Below are 21,325 nucleotides of genomic sequence, written 5' to 3'. Positions count from 1 at the left end.
CTAAATATTTTTCTATCTACTGGCTAACACGGTACCAAGATATATTTCTTTCCTGTATCAATTTTCATCAACATTCTACATTAATCGCGTGATTTGACAGCGTAGATCTCCTGTTCTTTTCTAACATTGAGAAGTTACATGCATAAAAAGTCACAATTTGGGCACAATTTTGCAACTTTTGACTTGCAACATTTGACATATTAGTAATAAATCACTTGGCACTCAAATGGTTTCTTTCAGATGAAAAAAGTGAACATCCCATTTATTTGTGCATCCAGTTCAAAGATTATTTAAACGTTTTTGGTCAAATCACAGGACCTTCATCAGAAATATCTTTAACAAAACTGGAAGCATAGGACAATGGGGTATATGAGCCTAGGCAACCCGGGATGGAAAGCGCACCTGGAGCGTCTCACAGATCCTTGAAGGGAGAGGGAGGGCGTGTATCTGCCGCTGCATATGGCGCTCATAGACGTCCGGTCCGTCACGCTGTGTAGAGTAGTCCCGGGGGCCGCTCGGCTTTGAACTGGATGCACAAATAAATGGGATGTTCACTTTTTTCATCTGAAAGAAACCATTTGAGTGCCAAGTGATTTATTACTATTGGATTGACGGACTGGAAACCTGACTTGGGCACCACACAGGATCCTTGAGTGCCGTGTGTTTTGTCTTGATTTGACATATTAGACTCAAGCTCTTCTTTAGAAGTATGCTTTCTTGTTTAAGAAGTTACACTGGCATAGTTTGCTCCAAATTTATCATGAAGGCCCCTTTCACACATCAGTTTTTTGCTATTAGTCGCAATCCGTCGAATTTTGAAAAAAAACACTCCGGCAACTGATGCCGCCGGATCCATTTTTTTCTCATAGACTTGTTTTAGCGATGGATATGGATTTCGATGGATGGCCTCACGTTTCATCCGTCGTTCACCGGATCCGTCAAACATTGTTTGTCCAGCGGCCGGAGACGACTGACAAAGTAACTTTTTTTGTGTACGCCAAAAAATCAGACAGCAACGGATTCTGTTTTTTTTTTAACTGAGCATGTGCCGTTTTATTTAAGATCCAATTAGTCAGATCCGCTAGTCGGATCCGTTGAAAAAAGGAATCTGTTGCATCAGTTTTTCACAATCTGCGACGGATCCGTCGAGCCAACGGATTGTGACTGACGGCAAAAACCTGATGTGTGAAAGGGGCCTAAGGTGCGACATTTGATAAATATGAAGTGTTGGAGTTGATTTGAGTACATTGAGTACACTAGAGACTTGGTGCAATTACACCATTTTAATAATTGTGGTCTATTCTTTCTCACTGTTATTTATATATATTTTTTTCTTTTTCAGCTTCAGATTCAAAATCTTCAGACTTCAAATAAGAAGACTACGGATCTTATAGATATAAATGTTCTTCATATGAATAATAGCACTTTTCAGTGTGTGAGTAAACGTGTATGGACAGATATACTGTTACAGATATACAAGGTGAGAAGTATATAAGTATATAAAGTAGGTACTAACTACCTAGTATGATAAATGGAATGAACATCCTTGGTCTCATTCCATATATTAGGCCATCTAGTTTTTTTCTCTCCAGTGTTCTACATAAACAATGGATGGAATATTAAATGAAAACTGATTCCATAGTTTTCATGGTGTTCTATGGATTGGGAATCTTTTTTGGGGTGGTGCGACGGGGAAGAGGAAATTGAATAATCCTTTAATGTTATTCATTACTCATTTATCTTTGCCTGGCTAAAAAATATACATATTTTCATATTTAGCAGCATAGTAACAATTGTAATGCCATTTCCTGGTAATCCAGCCAGCAAAATTAGTTTGTTTTAAAATAGCAAAAATAGCCTCCTCACAGATTCACTACCGATCCGGATGTGATGTACCCAGACCCCTCTCTAATCTCTAATTTCTGCTCAACTGATGTCTTAACTAAACGGAACATGCGACCATTGTAGCCAATCTCTTGCTGTAGTGAGTTAATGCTGCAGACAGTGTTTGGCAGAAGCAGTCACATTACCGGGTTAGGACATTATAGCATATAGAAGAGAAATCATTGTAACTGGAATCAGTGAGATTTACAGTGGGTATGGAAAGTATGTACACTGCAAAAAAACAGAAACATAGAATTTTTTGCAAATTTATTAAAAAAGAAAAACTGAAATATCACATGATCATAAGTATTCAGACCCTTTGCTCAGTATTGAGTAGAAGCACCCTTTTGAGCTAGTACAGCCATGAGTCTTCTTGGGAATGATGCAACACGTTTTTCACACCTGGATTTGGGGATCCTCTGCCATTCTTCCTTGCAGATCCTCTCCATTTCCGTCAGGTTGGATGGTGAACGTTGGTGGACAGCCATTTTCAGGTCTCTCCAGAGATGCTCAATTGGGTTTAGGTCAGGGATCTGGCTGGGCCCATCAAGAATGGTCACAGGGTTGTTCTGAAGCCACTCCTTTGTTATTTTAGCTCTGCGCTTAGAGTCATTGTCTTGTTGGAAGGTGAACTTTCGGCCAAGTCTGAGGTCCAGAGCACTCTGGAAGAGGTTTTCATCCAGGATATCTCTGTACTTGGCCGCATTCATATTTCCTTCAATGACAATCAGTCGACCTGTCCCTGCAGATGAAAAACACCCCCATAGCATGATGCTGCCACCACCATGTTTCATTATTGGGATTGTATTGGGCAGGTGATGAGCAGTGCCTGGTTTTCTCCACACATACCGCTTAGAATTATCACCAAAAAGGTCTATATTCGTCTCATCAGAACAGAGAATCTTATTTTATTCCTTGGGAATCCCAGCCCCGCAGTGTGTTATGCATTATGCACAGTGCGGGGCTAGGATTCCTGGGCATGCGCACTGCGTGTGTCAGACGCTCCCCCAGGTCCCCCACCTTCCAGCCCCGCACTGTGCATAATGCATAACACACTGCGGGGCTGGGATTCCCAAGGTGGGTGGCCGCAATGCCCGCACAGGCGCAGTCTGCAAGCCTGGCTGGGACGTCAGACGGCCAGAGCTTAAACACAGCGCAGGCGCCGGTTTTGAAATGAAAAAAGCGCGGAGGGGGCGGCGCCGAAGGCCCCTGAAGATTGGAGTGACGGCAGAGTAGCGGTTCAAGCTGGGGAGTGAGGACCCGCCTCCCTGGCTAAAGACAGGTATTTTGGATAAGTTTCAAAATGCTTTATTTTGGGAATACTTGAACCAAAAACTAAAAGAGCCACCTTGTTAGAATGCAGCAGTACTGCTGCACAAGTGGCTCTTTTAGTTTATAACGGCTGGAGGGGGTGACAGTGGCCCTTTAAATTCCACCAAGGACAACATCTGCAAGGAGTTTGTATGTTCTCCCCATGGTTGCGTGGGTTTCCTCCAGGTACTCTGGTTTCTTCCCACACTCCAAAGACATACTGATAGGGAATCTAAATTGTAAGCCCCAATGGGGACAGTAATCATAATGTCTGTAAAGAGCTGTGGAATTAATGGTTCTATATAAATGAGTAAAATAAATAAAAAAAATAATAAAATGTTGCCTGTGGTTTGGACAGCATGAATCTAGTAACGATTTCCCTTCCAACAATGTATAATCCAAAAACCCAATCATATTTTACATGAACTTGAGGTAAATGACTGAGCATAGAAAACCAATTATAAAGTTCTTGTTATTAAAATGACTGGTATCCTAAATATTTTTTATTCATATAGCGCTAACATATCATGGAGTGCTGTACATAGATGTCATCCTTTTTATTGGTTCCTGTCTCCATTGGGGCTCACAATTTAAATTCCAATGAACATGGGAGAACATAAAACGCTGTGCAGATATTGCTCTTGGTCTAATTGGTCTAATTCAAATGACAGGAGCTCAGTGCTGATCGAAAAGTTACGCTGCCATGATCTGAAATGGATCAGATCTCACTGATGCTAGATTTAAACGGCTTATTCCCTACTGGACAACCAAGCATTATTTTCTCCTCGCAAAATAAAATTAAAAAAAACTCTTAAAAACACTTCCCGAAGTGGAGCTGTTGCCCTGATGTTGGCACTGTGACCTAACGTCTGGGACAAACACCGCTGACACTGGTGGAACCTCGCCTATTCAAGGGGTAAGTATAACTTTTTTATTTTATTTTGCATTCAGGTGCTATTAAGAAGGGGTTGTCCAGTAATGGACAACTTCTTTAAGCAACTTTACTGTACAAGTATATCTATACTGTTCTTGCAGTGGAAACAGTGAGTAGTGCCAAATGAAATATCAAGCAGCAGAACAGTAATACTGCCCACATGGTTGCGATGCTAGTTAGGAGCTACCAGGATGGTGAGCGGACTGCAAATTATGTCCCACGAAGAACGGTTAAAGGATCTGTGAATCTTTAGCTTGCAAAAAGAAGACTAAGAGGAGACTTAATAGCTGTCTACAAATATCTGAAGGGATGTCACAGTGTGGAGGGATCATCCTTATTCTCATTTGCACATGGAAACTCGAGAAGCAATAAAATGAAACTGAAAGGGAGAAGATACAGATTAGATCTTAGAAAAAACTTTTTGACAGTGAGGGTGATCAATGAGTGGAACAGGCTGCCACAAAAGGCGGTGAGTTCTCCTTCAATGGAAGTCTTCAAACAGAGGCTGGATAGACATCTGTCTGAGATGATTTAGTGAATCCTGCATTGAGCAGGGGGTTGGACATGATGACCCTGGAGGTCCCTTCCAACTTTCGGTGAGAAGCCAATGTATATGGACATTTTTAGAAGTAACAAACTCACTTGTCATTATGATGAGCCATGTACTTAGGGGATCTATACAGGTTTCTCTGTCACTTATCTTCAGAGTTTACAGCTTCACAGTTGCATGAAATTCTATGTAGAGGATTATCTGCTGTCAGACTGATGAACAGGAACAAATCCAGAATAAGCAAAACCAGTGCTTAACTATGGCTCTACAACATATTGTGCGCCTTAGTAATTATCAAGGTGTAAGGCATCAAAATCCTTCTCTTATCCTCTATCTATATCACGTTATTATTAGGTCTCACATACTGCAGTGGAAATGTATTCCTGGACAGTGCAGTACTACAGTATGGACTGATGAGCTCCAGTACACAGAAAACCCTGATCTCTGCCATATAAAAACTGACTGCATGTAAAATATTTTTACAAGATTAAATCTATGTTGATAAAATATAATAGCTAAATAAAAGGGATAGACAGTTCGATTCACACTGCCCTGGTCTGTTGTCCTGTCCAGTCCTCTCCTCCTCAACTGGTACCCTCCACATCTTCACTGCTACACCTAGCCTCCTTGACTTGGCATCCTGAGCGCCTGTGACATCTAATAGGCCTTACAGTGTCTTCAAATTAGTGCTGAAGAAAATAGACCTTCATCCATTCTCCATTGCCATCTTGCTCTGCACCATGATATCCTTTGGAATACATGTACAGTACATCTGATTCGTAGCCCAACATCATGCAAACGTCTACAGTCTGTGTAGACTCTGTATGATGTCTTAGGCTTGGTAAATTACGTCCAATTTCATTTGTAGTATAGAATGGATCTGTCATCGAACCAATGGTATGGCCATTTCAAAAAAGTGCGTCCTAAGATTTTTTCAGTATGACTAATTCTAGGCCATGTGTTGATCGTGTTTCTATAAGCAGGTTGCATGGCTTAAATATGATGCCATGCCCTACATAGTCTCTGGACTTGACTCCCATTGAGTACATCTATGACATCATTAGACAGCAATTACAAAAGGTGCTGCTAGCAGTGTATCTTGATGATTTACATGCACAAGTGTATTGAGTAAGAACATTCCTCAGACTGTGCCACTAGTCACTACTCATGGACAATCCGTGAGGCAGGGTAGTCAAATGTCCGGGGTAAAATACCTAGAGAGAATGTTGTAAAATAAGAGGAAAGACAAAGGTGTAGTCAGGTTACGGTCCAAGGTAAGAATACTACTACTATAGCGGATCAAAGCAAAGGGGCTAGGCAAACGGATGATCAGAGCAATGTCCAAGGTCAGGCAGCAAGAGATCAACAAACAGATCACTGAAATACAAGGCAGACATGCATCACCAAGCTAACTGACTGATATAGATCTGGAACTCACAGCTTAGCTAAGTAGCTGGGTAATCACTCAGAACAGGGAACACATGAAAGAAGGTCAGCACCTCCCAGTGTTAGATAGGACAGCTGAACTGTCTATCAAAATACTGACAGCTCCGCATGCCTCTGCACTAGATTAAATGACTAAGCTGTCACCAAACTGACAGCTCAGCAGGACCCTGATTCCATAGTACAGCAAAACTGTCACTCACTGCATCCAAGACACACTGAGCGGAGGAATCGTGACAGTCAACTATTAATAATCTTATTGATGGTATATGAAGACATACTGTATAAGTGTGGGTATTTGTATGCATGGAGCTCATAGTCATACTCATACTGAATGAATTCAAATGTTTTGAAAATTTTCTTTCCATTTTTTTTGTATGTATATCATTACCATGTCTACTCTTGGGAAAATCCTTTAATTTTCATAATTCCACAACTTTTCCTTTTTGGTGTTGAAATTTCAGTGTTGTGGAGTATATTTTAAACAATCAGAATAAATTGTTCTCTGTTTATTGCCTCTCTTTCTTTTTCAGGTGTTCATCCTTTCACGTGTTACACAGAGCAAGAGTGATGATGACAATATGATAGATTGCATGCCAAAAATCAGTTCAGAGCCATTGTCAAGCAACATATATTCCACATCGGAGAGAATTCTTCTTACTTGGCTCAATGTCCATTATGAAAAAATGAGAAAAGTGGCTTGGAGAAATTGTAAAAAAGGTGCGTACATTGAAGTGTTCTATTGCACTGTTGATATATGGAGAGTAATTGTAGAAGAGTGAATCTGATAGCATATCATCAAAATTAGGCCTATCTATATTCTCTCCCCTCCCTTGTTGGTTAATGTAATAACTGTGAAGAGCTCTCATAAGAAGAAAATCTGTTCACCCAACTGGATCTTTGTTTTTCCTTTTCAAATATGCAATGGGTGTTACAATGACTGATTGCATTACCCTTGGCTGCTAACTTAATCAGCAGTGAAATGATATACTTTGTCAGAATACCTGTTTACCTTAGGTTAAGCTTAATCTACACAATCCAAAGGTTTCTGCTCATGGCACACAAGGTACCTACAGGTCTATATTACTGCCCTCTAGGTTCTCTGTATGCTGTCATATGATGCTCTGTGCAGCACCTTATTATAAGGCTGTTCATTCTTATTAGCAATGCTTCCAGGTTAGCATAATTAAAGTATGACATACATTTATTAAACAAGCAATAAATCGTTCCAGCACAGAGTTAGATTATTACAGTATAAGCCCGTAGAATTCTATAGGCAACCATGACAATAGATCATGGAAAAAGGTATCATGCATTTTAACAGTAACTATGGAATACATGCTATACATAACCAAAGATAATTCTATGTTCTGAATTAATGTGATGGCGCTATACAATATACATAACAAGAGAGGATAGTGTGTAATAATGGACTGTTCCATTCTTAAATAAAGAGGATGCTACATAATAAGGGTTTGTGCTGTATACAGCAAGAGAGGATGCTATTTAATAAGGGATGATGTTAAACATATGAAGAGATAAAACTATGTAATAAGGGATGGCAAGATACATATATACACAATATACTGAGACATGGCTCTATACATAAAAAGGCTACAATTACACATCCGTGTGGTGTCAGTGTACTGCACAATCTTTTAATTTGCATAGCACATAGACCCCTCAAACAGATCAGAATAGTTCTAATGTTCTAATAGAAGAACGAGACAACGTCCAATTCAAGTGAAAAAGACTTCAAAGTTCCATTTATTCTGACATAGATGCGATGTTTCAACCAGCCATAGGTCATTTTAAGTAAGAACACAGAAGGATCCAGTATGATACAAGTAAATAAAACCTCCGGAATCAGTCCTCTGACCATTTCCCAAAAGGTGACAATATTCTCACAGGTCCAAAATATATGCGGTAAGGTTCCAACTGAGGAGCCACAACGCCAACAGAGGTTTAAAATTTGGAGATTCATTTTATTAAGCAGTTCTGGAGTATGATACTAAAACATAAGAATCTTCTAATGATTTTCTTTGTACTTAATACAAAGACCAAATCGTCTGCCAAGCCTGAGGAGAGAGAGTCTTTCCCAAAAATCTCTCCCACCTTGCCATATATGAATGTCTAGGAGAGCCACCCTGAGGACAGTTATTTTATAGATATCTGAGATCAGACATTTAGTGGAGAGGCCCTTTTTACATAATATTTCAAAAACTGTAGGACTCGAGACTTGACTTTATAGGAACCATGAATAGATCTTGCCAGATGCTTAATCTGTAAGTAATGGAAAAGTAATTAATGGAATGGAAAAATTCATGACCCGTTATATGATAAGTAGACTTTAAAAATTCATACTGAAGAATTTCCAGTGTATTCCTGTCAACTATATCAGCAAACCCAAACAGCCCAGCCGCGATCCATGGAACAACCATTGGCGACTCCAGGCTTCTTGCAAGCAAAGGTTGATATACGAATGATATCATAGGAGAATGCTGAGAAGCGAGAGCAAATCTCCAGTTACAGGAGGTCCAAATATCCCTGGTGAACTGTACAGAGCCAAGTATGAACTCCCACCACAGGAAGGAATTCGGAGGGCCAACCACAATTTTTCAATTTCGATCCATTTATTGTAGGGGATCCTCATTAGATGTGCAGTCCAATGATACTTTATGATATCCGGTACAGAAAATCCCCCCTGCATTCTATCAGAGACAAGAATTTGTTTAGAAATTCTATGCCACTTATTGTTTCATGTAAATCTCATCATACTAGTCTGGAGGGCGTGAGCGTGAGCACAACAGGGAGGGTCTCAAAATAGTATAATAACGTAGGAACAATGGCCATTTTAACTGCCAAAACACATCACAGAAATTATATTGAGAGATTGGACCACTTAACCAGTACCCCTTTTAATTGTTTAAATAGAGCTGGAAAGTTACAAGAATAAAGGGTTTTATGAGAGGAGGATAAATTAACCCCCAAGTATTTTATAGAATCCAATTTCCATCAAAATTTATAGTTTAATTAAACGTGATCTGTTCAGTATTAATATTTCAGTTTTTATTGAGTTAATCTTGTAACAAAATAAGACCAAACTGTTTTTGGACTAATTTGAGGTTAGGAAGGGTAATATAAATTAATGAGCGTAAGGAGTACATCATTTGCAAATATGGATATTTAAAAAACTTTATCTCTTACCTTTATACCTGATATGTCTGAGTAATTCCGAACGGCTGCTGCAAAAGGTTCCATATGTAACGCAAACAGAAGCGGGGACAGAGGGCAGCCCTGCCTAGTCCTATTTGATATATTAAACCTGGTAGAAACATGATGAGGGAGTTTGAAGTAGGCTGATGGAGATGAGTAGAGAGCTTGCAAAGTCGCCATAAAGGTTCCTGTAGCCCCAAAGGTCTTAATCTCAAAGATAAACGACTATCTTGGTCGGTCAAGGGCTTTTTCCGCATCCAAACTCAGAAGAAGTGCCCAAACCTTATTTCTATTGGCCGCATCATCCAGATCAACCACCCTCCTAGTGTCATCCCCTCCCTGTCTGAAGGGAACAAAACCCACCTGATCCATATGGATCAAGTGCCTGAGTCAAAGATTTAACTTGTTTGCAAGGAGGCATGTAAAAATCTTCAAGTCAGAATTTAGGGGGGCTATATGTCTATAGTTAGTGGAGTAAAGGGGGTCCCTATCCGATTTAGGAATGAGTATTAAATACGAGTACGACAGAGAGTCCGATATGGGGGAGCAATCTAAGAAGGAATTAAACAATGTTGTCCTGTGAGGAAGCAAACTATCATAAAATATTTTATAATATCTATGCGTCGGGCCATCATGCCTTGGCGACTTCCCTAAGGGTAAGTCTTTCAGAATCTCAAGTAGCTCTTCATTAGATATCTGACTATTGAGGGCTTCTATGGCTCTAGGAGGGAGGACTGGTAGATTGGAGAAAAAAAAGCACCCATCAAAGACTGTCTACTCTCTGGGTCTCCCACAAGGGGATCCTTCAAGTTATGTGAATTCTTATAGAATTTAAAGAAAATATTTGACATTGCCCTTGGATCAAAATAACTGTTCCACCTTCATTCCTTAGGGCCTGAGGAGCCAATGCAACTGAACGCTCCTGAAGTTGCTGAGTGAACAGTGTATGCACCTTGTTCCCCCTCTCATAATATTTCTGTTTTGAAAAGAGAAACAACTTCTCCACTCTCCAAATGGCAAGATATTTTCATTTATCTCTGATGGCCAATATCTTCCTCAACTTTCCAGTAGACGGGGAAGATGCAAATTTACGTTCCAAATGTCAGAGTTGTGTTGAGAGGACAGAGCGAGAGTGACTCAAATTTCTCTTCAGTGTAGCCCCTTCTGCAATACAACATCCTCTCATCACCGACTTGAGGGCTTCCCACAGCTTGGCTGGAGAGGAAGCAGACCTAGAATTTAGTTGAAAATATTGGTTCATATGCTCTGTCAATGAACTCCTAATGTTAGGGTCTTTAACTAAAAATTTGTGTGGACAACAGCTCACATTTTGACAAGTGACACATCCCTGAATTATGTGTTTCAGCCTCTATCTCTTGCTGTCTTCAGATTACATAGCAAAAACCTGCTGACAGATTACCTTTAAATGCCCTCCAGGAGCAATGTTATGTTTGTCTGATTTGTTTGCACAAGTTATGCAACATTTTAGCTGAGCATGTGACTTTTTGTTGTAAAATTCTGCCACAAATAATGAGCATTGATTATTTTGTGCAAAACTCGTGATCTACGTGTGTCATTTTAAAGAAGAAGAACTAATTTGTCAGGACAAAAAAAACCCGAAAATCAGCCTATGTTTATGTTCTCATAATATTCTGGGATAGAGGAAAGAATAATAAAAATATAGCATTGTGTAGGATAAAAATATCCTGCTACCTTGGAAGGACAGAACACGCATAACAATTTGCTAATAAGGTTGTAGTGAATTTATAAAAAAAAATTTAAATCGTTATTTCTTCAGGCTCTTTGCCCATTCTACTTGTATTTTATGTCTTTATAATCATTTTTCTGGTGCGAATATTGGATTATGTGTTTATATCCAGTGATTAGTGCTTTTCATCTTGCCATATTATACAGATTAACCTCTATGTAGATTGACCTTTTGTATCTGGAGGTTAAGAGATACTGTTCTCTGTCGAATCCTGTGCGTAAGATTTTCTATGTTGTACCAGAATGATAATAGAAATATTATACTTGATGCATTATATTTATTTGTGTATTATTATTATTTTTCCTGTTGCTTGTCAGCGTTATCACCTAGAAGCAAATGAAGTCTACATTGCAAGGTTATGAGAATGGCAGTGGCTCTGGGCCATACTATAGCTTAGAGTTCTGCTCATAAACCTGTAATTAGTTTTCTTTGTATGCCAGATATTGGTTTTCCATTCGTGCACAAGGTTCTCTGAGGTCGTTGTGCTGCTTATTCACACAACTATTGGAGCTTCATTATATCCAGTGATCTAAGGGAACAATGGTTTTTGGAAAGTGAAAGGCCATTGTTGGTGGCCCATTTATTGGAAAAGAATGCGATATGTCACACACAGCCTTGGGCACATTCATTATCTGATACCAGGGTCCTGCCTAATCTATAGAAATTGTCCAACTTTCACCCTTTAGTAGAATGTGATGCCACTTTGTACCTAGTGCTGAACCTTCATGTTTGGGAACACTTCAAGAAAGGTATCTGGAAATTGTAACAGATTTGTTGCATTTATTATTACGACTATAAATCAGTTTTGGATGGGGTTGGATTTCTGCAAACTGCATTCAGATGAATGGGACAGTTGTAGAAATTTCTGCAAGAAATCGGATTTGCTTGTATGCTCCAATTTCAACCTTTTGACGCGTTCATCAAGACTGTTGTTGCCCAAGTGTCCTCTTCATGAATCTGGAGTGTCTGATGAGTAGGGTGCACCTCTGGACACCACACCAGAAATCTCACTCCAGTCAGGTAACTGGAGTGGGATTTATGGCTTAGGGTAGTGCCATAGCTTATCATGAATTACATAAGCTGTGATGTCCCGACCCAGCCGTACCTTGTCCCACCCTTGCGCAGCCCATTTTGGCGGAATTGGGAGAAACTGAAAGTCTCAAAATTCAGGCGCGACAGCTTTTATGCCAGTATTTTGGCTTGAAAGCTTTGGGAAATTTGGCCCTATGTCTGTAAATCCGTTATCAGACTAAAATGCTATGCTTACCAAGTTGATAGGCAAGGCAACCATTGAATATGTGAATTGTCTACTTTTTTTTAAGAATGTAGGTGAGAGCATGGATTCTAGATGGTAGCAAATATATTCCTGGATGTAGGCAATGCTTTTCTGGGGAAAATTTACACATAATCCACTTAAAAAGACCTTTTAAAATCAAGTTTTATAGAGGTACAGTATGGCTAGTGCATTCTGGTTTTGTTGTGTCATATTACATAACTGTACAGTGTCATCTGTAATATAACCATGTGTATGAGACTTTATTGCAATATTCCTACTGCAATGAGAAATGGAAAAACTATCTTTAAGAGGAGTCTCCTGCCAGATTTTTGCCACCTAATCTGAGAGTACCATAATATAGGGGCAGAGACCCTTATTCCAGGGATGTCTGAATTACTAGGCTGCTTGCTGTAGTTTTTATGAAATCACAGTTTTATAAGCAGGAGGTCATCACTATAGAACTACTTGACCTGCCGCCAGGTAATCCAATCACCACTGATTGGCAGCTTTCTTCCTATGCACAGTGTACACAGAAAGCTGTTAAACAGTGGTGTGGATGGCGTTATGCAGAGCTCAGCATTCATATAATTAATTTAAAAAGGGATTGTCCAGTGTGTGAACAACCATATGAAAGGGATTTTCCAGCAAAGTACATTTTAATCAATAGGTCTGGGAATATCAAAAAGTTCCACAATTGAATGTATTAAAACAATGTTCCTGTGCTGAGATAATCTTATAAATGAGCCCCTGCTGTGTACTGTGTAATGGCTGTGTCTGACCATGCAAAGTTGCTCCAGGCCAGGGGGGAAGTATAAGCCACTTATGAAAGTCAATATACAAATGGAACAGGGGCTCACAGCTGCTGCTCTGAGGTAAAACATTTCCCTACATGAGGTAAAATATTTCCCTGCCTGGGGTAGCACAGGAATGAGTGTTTAAGCTTTATCAAACCCTTTGAGCTCATCATAATTCAAGTGAATGATGTAAGAGCTGAGCTTATATGTCACTGACTGGAATTATGATGAGCTCACAGGACTGGTGATGCGACGGAAGCACTCACTAGTGTGTTACCGTAGGCGGGAAATGTGTTATGTCAGACAGTAGCAGCTGTGAGCCTGTGCGGTTTCACCTGTATACTTACTTATCTCATCTATGCTGGAGGGGTCTTTTTTATTTCCATAAAAACAGCAGAGTTTTTGTATAGATGTCCAAGTTAGAGAATGCATAAGCTGCATGGCTTTCACTCATAAATATCGCAGTTATCTCCTAATGTATGAAATTTACGTATTCAGATAATTAGGAGAGTGAATACTTCTAGGAAATAAGTGCACTTTGCGTTAAGCATATTGCCTCATCAGGAAATCTCCTTTTCCTTATGCCCAATTAGCAAAAGGGATAAAATTAAGGGGTCGTCTACTGGTGAAAATGGGAATCTGCACTGTGCTGCAACATTATGCAGTTGTAATACCAAAGTAATAACTGTGCTGCCAACAATTTAGTCAATTTAGTATAACTAGTTAATGCATGGGTACTGACATGCACATCTTATTTATCTAGGTGACATACCACCCACAAGATGGATTATGAACTTCGATAAAGACCTTTTAGATGGGCTTGTTCTCGCTGCTCAGGTGGCAGCATATTGTCCATATCTTGTGAGTACCGGATTACATATAGCCAGCACAGTTCGTCCTGTCCTTTATAGGACATTGTAATACTAATATATATATATTTTTTTTCAGATTTCCACACACTTTATCGGTATGTATACCAACCCTGAGACTCCGGAGCAGTGCCTTCACAATGGCCTGATTCTAGTAAATGCATTCCGGGCTGTAAGTCTTAACATCGATATACAGGTGATTTTCTTAATTCATTTCCACAATATATTAATCCTCTTTGTTGTTGGGATTGTCAGTAATTTATATTCCAAGGTTGTTTTTTGTTCTGCTTCACAAGAATACGCTGATTGCTATCGAAATACGACTGCACAGAGGTATTTTACCGAGCTCAAGGAAACCATTTGACCCCCTTGCCCATATTATTAAAATGAGAACACTGAACGTTCCAGCAATGCTAATTTCTCCAGATGCTGGAAAAACACTGGACTGAAAGAATTAGTGTTACATGAGTCGCGCTTCACAAACATATGTCTTCCTTTCCTTACATTGACTCGTATATTTTCTGCTTTATACTCTAGTCCCATGGCAAATATTAAAGTAAATCTATGACTGTATTATGCTGCATTTCTTAGGGGAAGCATACCCGCCCTGCCTGCCTGCTACCCGCCTCGTCTGACCATTGACTATCTGCCATTGTTTATCTGTATAAATAACAGATGTAAAGGCCTAATCGTCACATCTTGGGGGCTAGCATTGGAGTACCAGCCAAGGAAATTCAGAGGACATTGGACCAGAGTCCAGTGAATCTTTTTGTGCAACTCTACACTGCACCAAGACATCTTGTTTTAATATCAGGCCTGCATTAATAATAATGATTGCAGCTAACAAATGAGGTCAGATAGGCGTCCTGTTTCTTATACCTCATTTATTGACATTAAAGATTAATAACAATAAATATTATAACAGCAAAAATAATTACTTACATTTATGTGACTGCAGCGTACTTTCAATGTCCACTGTCTTGGGAATATATTTGACTTAAGGTACCGTCACACTAGGCGATATCGCCAGCGATCCGTGACGTTGCAGCGACCTGGATAGCGATATCGCTGTATTTGACACGCAGCAGCGATCTGGATCCCGCTGTGAAATTGCTGGTCGCTGCTAGAAGGTCTGCACTTTATTTGGTCGCTAGGTCGCCGTGTATCGCCGTGTTTGACAGCAAAAGCAAGGATACCAGCGATATTTTACACTGGTAACCAGGGTAAACATCGGGTTACTAAGCGCAGGGCCGCGCTTAGTAACCCGATGTTTACCCTGGTTACCAGCGTAAAAGTTAAAAAAACAAACAGCACATACTCACCAGCGCGTCCCCCAGCCTCTGCTTCCTGACACTGACTGAGCGCCGGCCCTAAACTGAAAGTGAAAGCACAGCGGTGACGTCACCGCTGTGCTGTTAGGGCCGGAGCTCAGTCAGTGTTAGGAAGCAGACGCTGGGGGACGCGCTGGTGAGTATGTGCTGTTTGTTTTTTTAACTTTTACGCTGGTAACCAGGGTAAACATCGGGTTACTAAGCGCGGCCCTGCGCTTAGCAACCCGATGCTTACCCTGGTTACCCGGGGACCTCGGCATCGTTGGTCGCTGGAGAGCGGTCTGTGTGACAGCTCTCCAGCGACCAAACAGCGACGCTGCAGCGATCGGCATCGCTGTCGCTATCGCTGCAGCGTCGCTTAATGTGACGGTACCTTTAGATCTTTCCTTTACTCCATGTATCCAATCTCTGGCTCACACATGCTACCTTCATCTCAAAAACATCTCCAGAATCCGCCATTTTATTAAAGGGGTTGTCCTTTAAATTGGTAAGTGTGCAGTCACTCTGTATGACTGCAGACTTATGAATCCCCCAGCGCACGCACTGTGCACTCTGGGAATTTGTCGGTTTCTGAGCCTGGACCAGCAGGTAGTTATGCGTTATGCTACTCTATAATGTCTTTATTGTTTGCATATGTCCCTTCTGAAATGTAAAGTGGTTCAGAATGTTGACCGTGTATAAATTAAATAATTTTTATTACCTCCTTAATTAATGCCATACGTGTGAAATGGGCCTCACAGTACAACATTTTTGTTCAATGTGTTGCCTCAAAACTTCACCTCACTTTTGTGGTCAAGAATGGTCAACATTTGTTTACCCATCTAACTAACCAGCTTTTGTAGGTTGGAGAAAGCCACCCATATATAAGATGTCCACTGATCCAATGATACTTAGGTCAAAGGTAAATCACAAATAGCTCACAGTCCGTAAAAGAAAACTTACAATACTCATCTCACAAATCCCCACAAGCCCCATTTTAACAATGACCAGGTTCTCCATTGTTCTCAGCCTACCACTCCCATCTTGACACACTACAAATGCTAGGAAATGCCCACATAGGCCTATCAGTGGCCTAACTGGAGACTCGTTCCAGCAAACGACTTTCTAAGTGTTGTTTCCCAGCATTTCCTGTGATGAGACCAGATTAGGAAGTAGAGCCATCGGGGGGTCCGTCCAGCATTGGAATCGGAGAGGCAGGGATTGTTGAATTTGAGTATTTCTTCTATTTTTTTAATGTACTTCGAGTTATCAGTTAAAAAAACCCTAATTTTTAAACCACTGTCATTTTGTTTGGATATACAATGATTTTTACACTAATATCTGTAAATTTGATACATTGATATTTATCCAGAATATCATTGTTAGGTGTCGAGTTCCCGCCTCTGCACAGGGGGAATCTCGAACCATCTCCGCTGCAGTCTCCCATTCTTCTCCAGCTGCAGTGGAGTCTGCTCAGCAGAGACGTCGGTCCCAGCGTCTGACTCAGGCTGATGCTGGGCGACTGGTTACTACTGTTCTTCCAGGCTCTGCCTTTGTAGCCAGCACTGATCAGCAGCGAACAGATCTTTTTGGGACTGAGTCCTGCTTTTCCCATACTGGGCATGCCCACGGGATGACCTCCCATTGGAGGTCAGGGGTCACATGCGCAGGTCCTGAAGCGGTTCCTGTTGGACCACTAGGAAGGTCCTTGAGTGCTAAAACTATAAAAGGTTCGCATGGCCGCACGGCCATGCGCTAGTATCAAACCTATGTTATGAGCTCAGTCATGAGCATGGTGGTCATGGTTGTATGTGGTCAGGGTTTGGCTGAAATAAGCCCCTAGAATACAGGCACCTCCGGTGAGGAGTTTTGTGTATGTGGATTCAGGGCTGGCGTATGGCCATTAGAATTCTGGAGAGGAGTTGCTTGTGTGCTATTCTGACTGCATGACCACTGTTGGCTCTATAAGGTAGCTGTGATCTCCTGCGAGGTTAACAGGGCACAGCGTTCTCTTTTCGTAGTGAATTTGTGAAGTAACAGAGTTCGCTTATACCGCCACATAGTACCGCCTGTTACTAGCAGCAGGTTTCTCTCCCGCACGGTGGACCCCGGGTTGCAAACACACCTATTGTCTCATATATATATATATATATATATATATATATATATATATATATATATATATATATATATATATATATATATATATATATATATATATATATATACAGTCATATGAAAAAGTTTGGGCACCCCTACTAATCTTAAGCTTAATGTTTTATAAAAATTGTTTTTTTGCAACAGCTATTTCAGTTTCATATATCTAATATATGTTGGACACAGTAATGTTTCTGCCTTGAAATGAGGTTTATTGTACTAACAGAAAATGTGCAATCTGCATTCAAACAAAATTTGACAGGTGCATAAGTATGGGCACCCTTGTCATTTTCTTGTTTTAAATACTTCTACCTACTTTTTACTGACTTACTAAAGCACTTTTTTTGGTTTTGTAACCTCATTGAGCTTTGAACTTCATAGCTAGGTGTATGCAATCATGAGAAAAGCTACTTAAAGTGGCCACTTGCAAGTTGTTCTCCTGTTTGAATCTCCTCTAAAGAGTGGCATCATGGGCTCCTCAAAACAACTGTCAAATGATCTGAAAACAAAGATTATTCAACATAGTTGTTCAGGGGAAGGATACAAAAAGCTGTCTCAGAGATTTAACCTGTCAATTTCCACTGTGAGGAACATAGTATGGAAATGGAAGAACACAGGTACAATTCTTGTTAAGGCCAGAAGTGGCAGGCCAAGAAAAACATCAGAAAGGCAGAGAAGAAGAATGGTGAGATCAGTCAAGGACAATCCTCAGACCATCTCCAGAGAGCTGCAGCATCAATTTGCTGCAGATGGTGTCACTGTGCATCGGTCAACTATACAACACACTGTGTTTTTTGGCCGCCATGCATAACGCCTTTTTGTATTACCAAGCAACTCAATCTTGGTTTCACGAGTCCACAGGATCTTCTTCCAAAAAGAAATTGGCTTCTCCAAATGTGCTTTTGCATACCTCAGCCGACTCTGTTTGTGGTGTGCTTGCAGAAACGGCTTCTTTCGCATCACTCTCCCATACAGCTTCTCCTTGTGCAAAGTACGTTGTATAGTTGACCGATGCACAGGGACACCATCTGCAGCAAGTTGATGCTGCAGCTCTCTGGAGGTGGTCTGAGGATTGTCCTTGACTGATCTCACCATTCTTCTTCTCTGCCTTTCTGATGTTTTTCTTGGCCTGCCACTTCTGGCTTAACAAGAACTGTACCTGTGTTCTTCCATTTCCTTACTATGTTCCTCACAGTGGAAATTGACAGGTTAAATCTCTGAGACAGCTTTTTGTATCCTTCCCCTGAACAACTATGTTGAATAATCTTTGTTTTCAGATCATTTAACAGTAGTTTTGAGGAGCCCATGATGCCACTCTTCAGAGGAGATTCAAACAGGAGAACAACTTGCAAGTGGCCACTTTAAGTAGCTTTTCTTATGATTGCATACACCTGGCTATGAGGTTCAAAGCTCAATGGGGTCATAAAACCAAAAAAAAGTGCTTTAGTAAGTCAGTAAAAAGTAGGTAGGAGTATTTAAAACAAGAAAATGATAAGGGTGCCCATACTTATGCACCTGTCAAATTTTGTTTTAATGCAGATTGCACATTTTCTGTTAGTACAATAAACATCATTTCAAGGCAGAAACATTACTGTGTCCAACAGTTATTAGATATATGAAACTGAAATAGCTGTTGCAAAAAAAACAATTTTTATAAAACATTAAGCTTAAGATTAATAGGGGTGCCCAAACTTTTTCATATGACTGTATATATATATATATATATATATATATATATATATATATATATATATATATATATATATATATATATATATATAAGGTGCGCTCCGCCAACCCTAACAATCATCATCTTATTGTTATAAATGCAATAGACATTTCAAGTAGGGTAGATATAATTGAGGGGATCAAATTAAGCACACCAGTAACGCTTCAGATACTGTGAATCCTGCAGCGGATACAAATACAGTGCCACCCTTCTGTATTAGTGGCTATAAACAGGTATATATATAAAAATAATCCGCGCTGGGTTCTCCAGTTTTGTGACCACTAAATACCTCCAAAAAACAATAAATATTTGCACCTTTTATATGACTTTAAAAAACTATTAAAAAATAAGTTTGTGCTGTGTTTTAAAATAGCTCCACCGTGGAGCACGACATTACCATAAGGAAATTCTGAGCGAGATAATAAATTGATTTTTTACCTGGTGCGGTATAGTCGATAATGTCCACAGTTCCCTTTAGTCGGTCTTTGTAAAAGTCCAAATGTGGAAAAATGCGCTGTTGTGCAGCTCTCGGTTCTCTGCCTCTGCAGGACCTTGCGTGACGTCACGGTCATGTGATTGCTCACGTGACTTGCTACAGACCAATGTGGACCAATTTCCTACTAGTTTCGGAATAGGACGTATTCCTTCATCAGGGATGATAGTCGCTACTAGCAGTGAGCGAGCATAGGGCTGTTTGCCGCCGGCCGGGGCACTGCCTGGAGCCCGCTCACGTGAAAGCAAAAGAGGAAAAAAAACTCCACCGAAGCCGCATTTTTCCACATTTGGACTTTTACAAAGACCGACTAAAGGGAACTGTGGACATTATCGACTATACCGCACCAGGTAAAAAATCAATTTATTATCTCGCTCAGAATTTCCTTATGGTAATGTCGTGCTCCACGGTGGAGCTATTTTAAAACACAGCACAAACTTATTTTTTAATAGTTTTTTAAAGTCATATAAAAGGTGCAAATATTTATTGTTTTTTGGAGGTATTTAGTGGTCACAAAACTGGAGAACCCAGCGCGGATTATTTTTATATATATACCTGTTTATAGATATAATTGAGGTGTTACTAATAGTCCACATACATTTTATCTTGTAGGCCACAGACATATGTGATCCCAATCCAGTGACGATGCTAATGCTGTGTGTATACCTGCATGAAAAACTTCCTTTCTATGTGCCTAAGAAAACAATTACATTTGATGGAGCTCTTCACCAAACGATTTCACGCCAGGTAGCTAAGTGTCTATTGTTAAGGCATTTTCTGTGTGTCTACATAACCATTTCCTAACTGCACCATTATTTGACTGCTCGCAGACAAAATCTTTTAGTTTCAAATCAATTTTCAGAGTAATGGCCAGTAATGAAAATGGACAATTATGGTGGTAAGGGAAGACGCTATAAGAATTACAGAGGAATCTGGATTAAAATGCGTATGGAGCCTGCTAGTTGCTGGGGTTTACAGGCCCCTCTGCCGCTTATGATACCGTGTGCAAAAGAAAAGAAGCACTCGTCCCATGTAATTCTCTTGTTCCAGATAAGGATTGCTCCAGAAAGGTGACTGTTTTCTCTTAGATGTGGATTTCTGGCCATTTTTCTGCTGATTCTCAAGACCTCCAGTAAGCAGTGCACTGCATGCAAGGGTATTGGTACAGCCATATGTATGTACTCTAATATAGTGTTGTGACAATATGATCACCTAACGGAGAGCAGTACTACCAGTGATTTTACGCAGCATAAAATATTAAAAGTACACCATTCTTTTCATTTTGTAGTCCTAGCATTGACGTGGTTGAAGCCAATATTTTCAGCGGCACTTGTCTAATGCCCTCTCACAGGTTTTGCATTAAGGTGCTTTCCCAGTACTGTAAATGAGGTTCCTTGCAGCTACATTTAAAGGTTTCTTGTTAGAATACTCCTGCCCTGTTAGATCTGTTTTGTTATTTGGCATCATGCACTATAAGCAAAGCAAATAATATAAAAAAATAAGAAAAACAACAAAAAGATCTGTGCAGATCTCATACAGTAACAGCCATTGAACATGTCATCTGGGATCAAATCCTGTAATTTGACTTTTG

At 40.1% G+C, this 21,325-nt stretch overlaps 1 protein-coding gene across 2 annotated transcripts in view; it reads left to right on the top strand.

The window, feature by feature from the left end:
* Positions 1 to 21,325, top strand: part of CFAP47 (cilia and flagella associated protein 47) — an 816,247-nt gene that overhangs the window by 261,800 nt on the left and 533,122 nt on the right. For both annotated transcript variants that reach the window (XM_077296700.1, XM_077296701.1), the window contains exons 33-37: positions 1,343 to 1,480; positions 6,656 to 6,842; positions 13,940 to 14,037; positions 14,125 to 14,241; positions 20,347 to 20,481. In XM_077296700.1, coding sequence (XP_077152815.1) covers positions 1,343 to 1,480; positions 6,656 to 6,842; positions 13,940 to 14,037; positions 14,125 to 14,241; positions 20,347 to 20,481 — 675 coding nt within the window. The remainder of the gene's footprint in view (positions 1 to 1,342; positions 1,481 to 6,655; positions 6,843 to 13,939; positions 14,038 to 14,124; positions 14,242 to 20,346; positions 20,482 to 21,325) is intronic.

The sequence above is a fragment of the Ranitomeya variabilis genome, chromosome 3 (genome assembly GCF_051348905.1).
Source record: "Ranitomeya variabilis isolate aRanVar5 chromosome 3, aRanVar5.hap1, whole genome shotgun sequence".
Lineage (NCBI taxonomy): Eukaryota > Metazoa > Chordata > Amphibia > Anura > Dendrobatidae > Ranitomeya > Ranitomeya variabilis.
Note: the sequence above shows the minus strand (reverse complement) of the source record. Positions and strands in the feature narration are given on the sequence as shown.